Source organism: Sinocyclocheilus anshuiensis, unplaced genomic scaffold, assembly GCF_001515605.1.
Source record: "Sinocyclocheilus anshuiensis isolate Anshui unplaced genomic scaffold, SAMN03320099.WGS_v1.1 scaffold2047, whole genome shotgun sequence".
In the NCBI taxonomy this organism is placed as follows: domain Eukaryota; kingdom Metazoa; phylum Chordata; class Actinopteri; order Cypriniformes; family Cyprinidae; genus Sinocyclocheilus; species Sinocyclocheilus anshuiensis.
Genome location: NW_015554063.1, coordinates 631252 through 642882, shown reverse-complemented (window position 1 = coordinate 642882; position 11631 = coordinate 631252). Strand labels below are relative to the sequence as shown.

General features: G+C 35.4%; 1 protein-coding gene across 2 annotated transcripts in view; it reads right to left on the bottom strand.

Annotated features, from left to right (window-relative positions):
* The window catches only part of LOC107668604 (endoribonuclease Dicer-like), a 40315-nt gene that overhangs the window by 4843 nt on the left and 23841 nt on the right, over positions 1–11631 (bottom strand). For both annotated transcript variants that reach the window (XM_016460544.1, XM_016460542.1), the window contains exons 19-28: positions 10552–10705; positions 10241–10423; positions 10040–10145; positions 9689–9864; positions 7938–8757; positions 6653–6805; positions 3906–4674; positions 1746–2014; positions 930–1092; positions 675–750 (exon numbers count right to left, since the gene is read on the bottom strand). In XM_016460544.1, the coding sequence (XP_016316030.1) occupies positions 675–750; positions 930–1092; positions 1746–2014; positions 3906–4674; positions 6653–6805; positions 7938–8757; positions 9689–9864; positions 10040–10145; positions 10241–10423; positions 10552–10705 (2869 nt within the window). The remainder of the gene's footprint in view (positions 1–674; positions 751–929; positions 1093–1745; positions 2015–3905; positions 4675–6652; positions 6806–7937; positions 8758–9688; positions 9865–10039; positions 10146–10240; positions 10424–10551; positions 10706–11631) is intronic.

The following is an 11631-nucleotide window of genomic DNA, read 5'->3' as shown; positions in this document are numbered from 1 at the left end:
CTTTTTAACAATGAGATTTACCCAAAAATGTGGATACATAGACTACAGAATAACAATAATAATAATAAAAATAATAATAAATTAAGATAAATTAGGTTTAAGCAACCATCAAGCATAATTTATATTGTGGGGTATATTGGTAGTAAAACAGAAATTTACCATTCACAATATAATTGGCAAAACAAATTACTTATATTTATTAAATTATTTGAATGTAATAATAATAATAATAATACAATTATTTTAAAAAATCTTATTATTATTAAAAATAATGATAATAAGAATGTATATATAATTAATATTAATAATGTAATATTTTTTAAATATACATATTTGTAATTAATATAAATAATATAAAACTACACATTTTTGATAATATTAAAAATAATTCCCACAAGGCTAAAATGCTCATTTAGTGTTGATACTTATACACCAAAGCCAAAATGTTGGTATCAATCCAGCTTTACTCGCATTCCAGCTTCCAAACTTACAGGGACGTTGCAGGAACATGGAAATTGAGAATTTTTAAAATGACCTCATATTGCTCAGTCTCAACCACATTGATACAGTAACTTTTACAGTGTTTTGCACATTCAAATTATGGCTACTGTGTATGTATTCTGCAGGTGATTATGTTAAGAGGTTGCTTGCGTATAAGGGAAAGACATCCCCACCTGAATTTTGCCGTCTCTGGTTCCATCTCCAGGAGTTCACGCACTGGGGATCGAGGGACATTAGCGGAGAATTTTTCTAGAAAACGAGGCGAAAACAAAAGCAGAGCATTTCAATCTGGCATTTCATCACGCATAAAAATGGCACGACGTTTGGAAATGACTGAACTTCTGGTCTTCGTCACATGAGCCGGCAGACAATCAGACGGAACAGAAATGCAGAACTGATTTACTCGTCTGTACGTCTTTGGCCCTTACCTATGAGCGGCCTCATCATTGGATAATACACTTGCCAAACTGTCTCAAGTGACATCCCGCTATCCATGTAAATTGCACCAGCTAGCGATTCAAAGATGTCTCCCATTGCTTTGGGGACCTCAATGTCTTCCTCCTTCTCCTCATCTTCCTCCGATCGGCGAAGCTATGAGAGAGCAAAAACAATTCCACTTCTTTTTTTTTTTCCCCATTCGCATACTCAGAAAATAAGTGTTTCCTCTCAGGACAGAGAACTGTGCTTATCCATGTCAAATTCATATCCCCAAACTAATCACACACAACAACAGCAGAAAATGGTTTGCAGAAAAATAGAACTGTGGTCGTAACTTAAAATGTGAACTGACAGCATTGCTGTACTGTAATGGTATTTCCTCTCAAAATGAACTGCGATCAATTACTTTTAGTATTACGCTTAAAAGACCTAAATGTCCAATATTGGGGACAACATTACCCAGCTATGTAATTAAGGGGAACATTACTTATTTTATTCAATTTGTCTTTCCTCTTTCAGTATCCAGTGTTGTCCCTTAGGCATAAAATGCTTTCCAGTCAAACAAGGCCAGATTCAGTGCCAAGATAACCATTTCAAAATAAATTAAATCCAACTGCATTTTTACAAGCCAAAAACGAAAACAAATACAAACACAGACCAGATTCCCGATGACCACTAGTGATAGGATGTCACGGTACTAAATCTTTATGAAATATTATCCATATATATGCTGACAATGGCATAAATGAAACGATCATTTCCAAGGCCTAATATCTTTAACAGATAACGCTGAGATGATAGCTCACCTCCGAATCCATTCCTTGCATTTCGTTCTTCTCCAGCTGAAATTGCACAAAATCATCGATCACGTGGAACAGTTCGGGCGAGACAGCTTTGAAGTACTTGTGGTAATCGTACTTGACAGCCAGGGAAGCAAATATGGTGTTGTTGACAAGTGCAGAGCGCAGGTCGGTCAGCACGCCTGGGGAGTGCTGCCGGGGATCTTCATAAAGGTGCTTTGTTATGAGGTAGTCTAAAATTGCATCACCAAGGAACTCCAACCGCTGATAACAATCTGTTCAAAGTTCAGAGTTGAACAAAGAAGGTTAAAAAGAGACCATTAAAATCACAGAACAGTAATACAACAGGGTCACAGCACAAGAAATATGAAGTGATTGTAAAAAACACAAGTGAAAATATAGTATTTGTTTTCTGTGGAGTTGTTCTTGCCAGGTGCAACTAGTGTTGCTTTCGTCAACGAAAATTATGACTAAATAAACAAAGTTAAGTCTGACACAGAGAAAGGGACTGATGGCCGGCCAGCTGGGGGTTCGTCTTTATTTAAATTTATGTGTGTGTACTTCTAACATGTTTGGTTGGTAAAATAAATGTTGTAAATTCAAATCAGAGCGTCTTCCGTGTCTGGAATGGATGTATTCTTGAGTCTATAAGGTAACAATAATATAATAAGATAACCTTGTTTGAAATGGGTCTGGCTAAAAGAAAATTTTGGTTCCGTCTATACTACTAGGCACTTATACTATATTGACTGGGTTAAATAGAATTGCATTTCTAAAAAGAGACTAAAATACAATTTTCATTGACTAAAACTAGACTAAATGTCATCAGTTTTCGTCGACTAAAACTAGACTAAAATAGTCATGGATAATTCTGACTAAAATAAGACTAAAATGCTCAAGACTTTTAGTTGACTAAAACTTGACTAGACTAAAAAGAGTATGAACGTGACTAAAACTAATAAAAACTAAAATGACAGCTTCACACAAAGACTAGACTAAAACTAAAATTAAAACAGGCCGCCAAAAACAACACTAGGTGCAACAAACATACAGTGCAATGCGTGTATACCGATTTATAGACAAATGATTCTTGAGCCGCATCTTTCAAATAATTATATAAAAAAAATCTCTTGAATTATTGGTTTGAATCAAATATACTGATCTAACTGCATCAGTCTGATTTTTTGATGTAATATTAAAAAAAAGCTGAATTGAAATAGATACTTATATAAATCAGAATACTTCATCTCACACTTGGGAGTTGCTAGGCATACCAGTACTAAATATTTTTTGTAAATTCTATGCAATATATTTTATGTGAGTAACCTAAATCAACTGTGGTTATAAGATAAAGCATAATATTTTATTATATAATTGAATATAATAATCATTATTATATTAAATATAAGCCATAATGTAAAACCTTTCTTTAAATGACAACTAATTACATAAAAATATGTTGTAGTAGTCGTAGTAGTAATAATAATAAATAATAAAATAAAAAAAATAATAACAGTAATAATAAAAATAATAGTAAATTCTAAATAGCTTATTTTATGATATAAAAGAATAAATCATTATTAGTATCAAATTATATAATTTAACATAATAATAATAATAACAGTAATAAATTAAAACAATTTAATATAATAATGTATATTATTACATTCAATTATATGTTTTAAGGAATTTATTATTAATTATAACAATAAGTAATTATTATATTAAATTTTACATTTAATTTATTATTATTATGAATTATATAATAATAATAGTAATAAATTAAAACATAATTTAATATAATATTGTACATTATATCCAATTGTTTTAATGAATTTATTATTACTATTCTTATTATTTTTTTATGATTATTATTATTACTACTAATAATAATTTGAACAATAAATAATATATTATTATATTAAATTATACATTTATTATTCTTATTCTTATACATTACATAACATAAAATATAATAATAATACTTGTATTTGTTGTAATGAGTGGTCATTTAAATAAAGAACAGAAGCAGTACTTTTTATTTTTAAATAAAAATTCCAAAAGCAGTACTGTTTGTGTTTAGTAAGGTTGGGGAGCGGGTGTTTCCTTAAAATTACTAAAGGAAATATTGTTGGACTCGGACCACAATCTGTGTAAATAACGGACCTGTGATGGTGTTGTAATGATACGAGGCGTGAGTGAAAGCCTGCAGAAGATATGCCTTGTTTTTAAACGTGTAGTTTATCTTCTTCTCGAAGTTCTCGAAGCCAGAGATGAGGTGGTTGAGGGTCCACTCGGCATCCGGGTGGTCAAACATGCAGCGAGGAGGGATCTTCAGCCAGCCGTACTGCAGCTCGGCCGACCCCCCTGAACTCTGCTTCATCACCGGGAGCACCTTCAGGCCGAGGGAGCACAGGAACAGCTGGGCCGCCCTCTCCCCACAGCTGGTGAGGTAGCATCCCAGCAGGGCCTCCACACAGTCGGCTATGCTCTTATCGGCGATGCACTGCTCAGTGTGGAGGTCGTAGGAGATGGACTGCTTCCCAATATCTGTGCCACAGTTTTCCTCGGAGGGGTTCCAGAAGCCCACCACGAAGTCATCCTCCTCGCCAGCTTTGCTGGGGTCCAGGTAGCACATGGCGTCCCAGGAACTGTAATCGAACTCCTCAGTGCCGCCGTCTGGGGAAAAGTGGGAGTTGTGGGCTTTTTTGGGAGCTTTCCACTCGTAGCCAGGCTCGGCCGGCTGGAGGGAGATCTTCTTCCCGAAGGCGCCGGAGCCAATCAGCATGTTATCGATGAATCTGATGTGCTCATAGAAGTACTCCAGCTCATCTTCCACACTGACCTCTTCTTTAGACGCCTCAACCTCCACATCCTCTGCCTCTGCCTCGTCGTCGTCATCATCACTGGCTTTTCCGTTGGCCAAATCTTTATTCTGAGAAACAAAAACAGATTTCCCAATGTCTTAGAGCTTAAACAAAACAAACCAAACAACATCATGAAAGGAACGTTGGGTCCAAGAGCCCTGTAAAGCCAAGGCTCAGTATCTACAACAGATTTGCAAAGATTACAATTTAAAAGTGTTTTAGTTCAACCACAGTATTGTTTGCTCAGGAGAGCTCTAACAGAGCCGAGGCTTCCAGTCCAAGTCCATGACTCATCCAATCTAATGTGATTCAAAAGCTGAAATGTACCCTAAAAATCATTTTTTTATCATTAATATGCCATAACGCTGACCATATGAGAAAACGTCTATTGCATATTCATTAAATTGTTAATACCCTTGACACCTTATACTGTAATAATACATGGAAATGACACTTAAAATTACAGCACCCGAGGCAAATTTAGTCCACTCGTACCATACATATACACACTGAACCACACAGAGCGACCCAAAACATACAGCCAGTCTCTGTCGAAACCATGGAGAGGGCTGGTAGAAACCAGAAGCAGAGTTCTTTCCATTTTTCTTACTTGGTTCTCTGCACATGTCCTAATACATCACATATGTTTAAACACAGATGGAAAACTGTGGCTTCTACTTAATATTTCAGATATTTCATTTTAAATAATTGTGGCACCTCTTCATGACCTGACATGCTTCTTTGAATTGTGCCTTGGGTTAAGGTCTGCAGATATCTTGAATTCCATGATACATTTATGCAATGTGATAAGATTTTAACAATCTATAAACACAATATAACAATATACTGTATATAACAATAATTTTTCAAATTATAGAATAAAAGTTGCTTTTGTTTCAATAATGTGAAAAACATTAGGGGATTGGAAAGATTTTGTAAATTTTTTTTAAGTCTCTTATGCTCACCAAAACGGCAATTATTTGATCAAAATTACACTAAAAACGGTGCAATATTGTGAAATTGTATTTCCAGTTATAACAACTGTTTTATATTTTTGATATAAGCTTTAGCAGCCACTACTTCAGTCTTCAGTGTCACATGAACCTTCAGATATCATTCTAATATGCTGATTTGAAGTCAAGGAAACATTTCTTATTATTATCAATGTTGAAAACCATTGTGCTGCTTAATATTTCTGTGGAAACCATGATACCTTTTATTTTAAGTTCAAAAGAACAGAATTCATTTGAAATAGAAATCTTTTGTAATATTATAAATGTTTTGGCTGTCAATTTTGATCAATTTAATGCATCTAAATGAATATATATATTTTTTTTTTTTTGAACGGTAGTGTATCTTCAATTTATATAGTTTAAAATATAAATATTAGCCTACATTTTAAAATGTTCTTCCCAAAATATAAAGCATACATTCATACACTGAAATTAGTTTTTAAGGTCTTCATATTTGCACATGGTTTGAATGATAGACAATTAATCTTAGGTTTGTTCTTTTGTATGTTGTCATTGCATTATTATTAACACTTTTTACTTTACAAACAAATACAATTTGTTCAAGAGTAATTTCCTAACTCTACAGAAATTTCAGTAGGTTGGCATTACTATATTTAATCTAAAATTAGTTAAGCTGCTACCTTTTACTTTATATCCATTTCTTGCGTGCAGAGGTTTGGAAGTAATTGCCCTGGAGATGACAATTTAATTGAGAAAGATTTGTTGCCATTAGTTTAAAATCAAACTAAAGGTGTGTCATGTTGAACTTTCTAATCTTTTCCATGTATAATAAACAAACAATTGCACGAATAAATTCCTTTGTGAAACTAGCTTCACCCAGAAAGGATGAACCTGCCCTCTGGTGGCAATGACAGGAAACAGCTGCAGCTCAACGCTGCCAAGATGTTCCTCAGCTGAAGGCACAGAGCCATGTAAACAAACTTGTAATTGTGCATGAAGATGCATGTTGATATTGGGTTAAGCTTGACTTGAGCTATCTGGTAAACAAATGGAGATGCTCTCTGACTCATACCTCATCTGAGTCCCACTTGTCTGTGCTGCTTTTGTCCTGATTCACGACGTAGCCCGGGGGAAGCCAGTTTACCGGGGGATCAAATATGGATACCACCATTCGACTAGGAAGGCCCTTTTTCTTGCCCAGGCGATAAAGGTTACAGTTGCTGACCTGGAGACATTGGAGCAAAAGAAATTTGTTTTCCCATTTAACATGTGAAGTAAAAATAAATTAAACAGTAAATTTAAATAAATATGAGGGCTTTATATAAATGGTAACAGTAATTTAAATAAAATGACATTCTTTTCAATAAAACACCAGTAACTGCAAAGCTTTGTGTGATGAAAATCAAACACAGTTCAGTATGCAAGTCTTACAAATTCATTAGTTAGACTTTAAATGGTGAATATTCTATTAGCACAAAGCAAAGGTACATTATTTTACAAGAATGAACTTAAAAGTAACTCTAATTTATAAAAAGTAAACATACATAGCACAACTAAGGCTGACATTACCAACAAAAAAAATTAAATTTAACACCAGTAGCTGAATTAATTTCAACTAGTGCTGGGCAATGATTAATCGCATCCAAAATAAAGGTGTTTGTGTACATGATATATGATAAATATACACAGTACACACACATATTTTGGATGCGATTAATCGCAATTAATCGTTGCCCAGCACTAATTTCAACCTAAATTATGGAAATAAGAATCAATATATAATAATACATATAATAATATTTAATAACACAATTTATTCATACATAAGAATACTGCTTAGTATTATGCATATTTAAGTATACTGTATTAAAAATAAACTTCAAAAATTAAAAAAATTATTTTTAAAAAATATTTAAAGGACATTTTCTATGCTGAAAAAATAGCAATAGAAACAATTAAATAGAAATGTCACAATTACAAAGAAACAGCAAGTAACACATCGAGTTGAACTTAACTGAAGTAGAAAAACTGAAATAATATTTTCTTGTTAAATGCACTCTAGTAATCGGTTTTAATTTACAAGTTAAAAAAACTTTTTTTAGTGCAGTTATAATATTTAATAAAAATGTAAGAATAGCGCATACTACTAAGTATAATATTTAAGAATATTTAAAAGAAAATTAAAATAAAGAAACTATCAAAGCAGTAAAAAAAAATGTTTTTAAATCAAGTATAACTTGATTTGCAAATATATAAGATTGGTAAAAAATAATTCTCATGTAAAACTTGCAATGCATTATTATGTGGTGATTTTTGCAACTTTGCAGTTGATCTTTGTCATTATGGCTGAATCTTACTTTCTTGCTTCTCATGTATGACAGCCTGCCCTCGTGGGCGTCAGGGTAAGTGCAGAACAGGTAGGTGGTGATGGCGTGTTTCAGGAAAGAGTCACCCAACATCTCCAACCTCTCCAGATTGAAGCCGTCACTGGCATTGGAGAGGGTCAGGGCCTGCAAGATGAGGCCGGGGTTGGGGCCCAAGGTTTTGGGAGAATCCCAGGCTGGACCTGTGCAGGCTGATGTAGATGTTACGTCAGAGACCTCTGATGACACTTCTGAAGGTGCTGTGGTGCTGGTTGCCGGCTCTGGTTTGGGGCAACAGTTTGAGGTAGGTTTTTTCACATGTCCGTCACAGAGATCTGAGTTCCTGCCTGGGATACATTCATCGCTGGGCTGGGGCTGTGGCTCGCCGACTGGGGAGGGCCGCACAGGAACTGAGGTAGTGGTTTGTGTTGATAGGTCACTCTCCAGAGGGCCCAGCTGAGAGCATTGGCAAATGTCATGTCTATGTGGAAGGTCGTCGCGGTCACCCCGAGTGCCGTTAGGGAGGTTTCGGGAACAAACGCAGTTGCTCTTGTCTTTGTTCGGTGTCTGGAGATCAGTTGCAGGGAGCATGTGGGTTTCTAGCTTTTCATCTGGTGTGTTGCAGTTCTCACAGGGGAGAGCGCCCTCTGGAGGCTGGGAGGCCTCCGTGTTGCAGCCCTCCAGGGCAGTGTGGTCTGAATCTGAGCTTGTGCCGTGTTTACAGTGATCGTCGTCTTCCATACATGCACTGGAGCAGGAAATGAAAGACTTGCTGTCGATGGATTTCTTCCATCCGAAATCCAAATTTGGATACCTGGGGTTAATATTCAATGAGATTAGGACTCAAATAGGAGCACTTTCTTTAATGCAGAGATTGCTGAAGTCAGCTGCTTTCTAAGGTAGATGTTATCTTACAAATTAATTGGAACACTTTATAAAGGCAGTAACTCGCTGTGCCACACATATGACTCGAGTTACAAATGAATCCAATAGAGTTTGATGTTAGCATGTTGCTAAGCTAACTATACGACACTCTAATAAGAATAAAAGTAAATTGCACATGCCAATATTACAATTACAATTAGTGGTTGATCACAATGGATTTCATTTCATTATATCCCAGATATAAAGTTGACATATGATATCACTATTTAATAGTAAAAAATAAATAAATACTGCATTAAAATTTGTACACGTTACTTTATATTTACTAAATTAGAAATAAATCATTTGAAAATGAACAACATGAAAAAAATGGAAATTTAAAAAAAAAAATTAGCCTGTAAAATAAACAAATTAAAAATACATTTATACTGCACTCAGGTGCTGGCATTCTCAGTGCTGTTAAAATAAAAGTCCTGCATTATCAACGGTGTCAAAATAGAGGACCTTCTTTCAAATGTATCGGCCAAACAGAAAAACTCACCAGCCAATGCCAATTGAATTAAAATTTGGTAAATAATGGTCAATAAATCAGCCTTTGCGATATATTTTTTAAACACTAATTAGACATTTTTAACAATATTACAGAATAAAACATTTTCTGCCACTTTTTCTCCACTGCAAAGTAAATTTTCCTATGATGATGAATTGACAAAACTATGTATAATACCTTTTAGAACAGCCTTTGTATCAAGAATGTGCCTACAATGCCTTAAAATGATGTCTATGGAGAGAGCCAACTTGGTTTTGGAAAACAGTGAATGAGTGTTATGCATATGATTTGTAGATTTTATTTATCTGACCTGAAATCAGGAGGCAGGGTCTGAGCCCCTACACCAGCGTCAATGGCTGTCTGAGACCGCAGCTCTTCGGCCGTCAGAAGGCAGTGAAGTCTGTAGAGAATGCTGGGAAGGCAGACGGCTTTCCTCCACAAAGAGGCTGGGATGGGGTGAATGGCACAGAGCTCTGGAACTAAAATCTAAGCAGACGGAAGAGAAATACAACCAAAAACTGTTATCTGATGTGAGTCAAACCTCTGTTTGTCCGTTACTGCTCTCAGTGGGAGGAAATACTCGAATAAGCGGTGTGATTAGACTTAATTCAGGTATGATGGCTTATAATTATCACCATAAATTCGTTCCATCAGTTAATACCTGTTTGTTTTGTAGACTTTCCCACTTGGCCTTTCTCTTCTCCGCACTGCTGAGAGGAAGGGCTTTCCCCTTTTGATTAAGGTGCCGGGGAGTTAAAAGATTCAATCTACAGGAAAAGACCACCATGGACATATAATGAATTTCTTAGGGAGGAAAAAAAGAGCACATACCAGAATTCGTCTTTTTTTTTTTCCTTCCTACCTTGAAGATGTGTGGTCCACATCCAGTAGGGGCTGGTTAACATTAGACAGGTCCAGGTTGTACTTGGTTTTGTAGTACTCAGCGAAAGTCTCGTACTCTGGAGAGGGGAATTTACTGAGCGGGGTGAGGTCTGTGTAAACGTCAGCCACGTAGAACCGATGTGGCTGGTCAAAATTACGATACCTTAGAGAGAGGAATGGGACAGAAGGGTAGAGTTCAACTTCAGTGAAAACAAAAGCACAGTATACGTCATCAATGAGAGCTTAATTGCAAGGGCAATAAGACTTAGAGTTCACAAGTTACTTTTGTACCTTGGAATGATGACAGCATCCTGGTAGTCCTCCAATTTGAAAATGAATGGGTTTTGCTTGGTGTACTGAGTATTTGGAATGCCAATGCGTGCTTCAGACTTTTCAATATCCTCCATGAACTTGAAATCCAGGTCCAACGTATTGGAATTCTCAACTAAAAAGAACAGAAGTTATATGACTAGGGCTGCAACAAGTGGTCAAATAATAAAGATTTTATAGCCAATATCTTGGAGAGCAGGGGGCCGATGGTGGAGATATCATATGATATCATAGAAGACATATGTGTGTATATATATATATATATACATATATATTATACATACACACACACACATATATACACACATATATTATATATTAGGGATGCACCGATGTATCGGCTGATTTTTCCTCAATTTACAACCATCGGCATATCGGCTATATGAGGAAAAAGGCCGATATAACAAACCTATGGTTTATTAATTAACTGCATGAAGGCACTGAGCTGTATAATGTCTGTTGCATAATCCTAGCGCTGCTGTCTGCACTTTAATGCTAATCAAATAACAAAAGACAAAAGATCGCACACTATTCTTGACTAAATAACTTTTGTAACTTTCATAAGTGTAGCGGACCTCATCTGAATGATGACCAATACTTTACTGATGTTTTATTAAGTTTATTGCATCCTTTTTCACTCCAAAAAAATCACCATAAGAGATAAGCAAAACACAGCACGAGAAGTGCACATTAAACTCTCTCTCTGTTATCATCATTATAACTATAATATAACTATATAACTAGCATTATCATCACCATACAGCGAATTACACAAAACACTTATTACAACTAACAGTAAACAAATATATACAGATCTCATGCCTTTTCGGGGGGTGCTTAATAAACTGACAAACTTTAAATCTGAAGAACTGGGTGCTTTCATTACCCATATAGCTCCGTAGACTAGAAAAGCTGTCAAAATAAGAGTCCCGCCTTAGTAAAGGAGATCTCATACTAGTGCTGGGCAGTATGACCAAAAATTTATATCACGGTATTTCTCAAAATTATACCGGTTTCACGGTACATGACGGTATTTTTTTT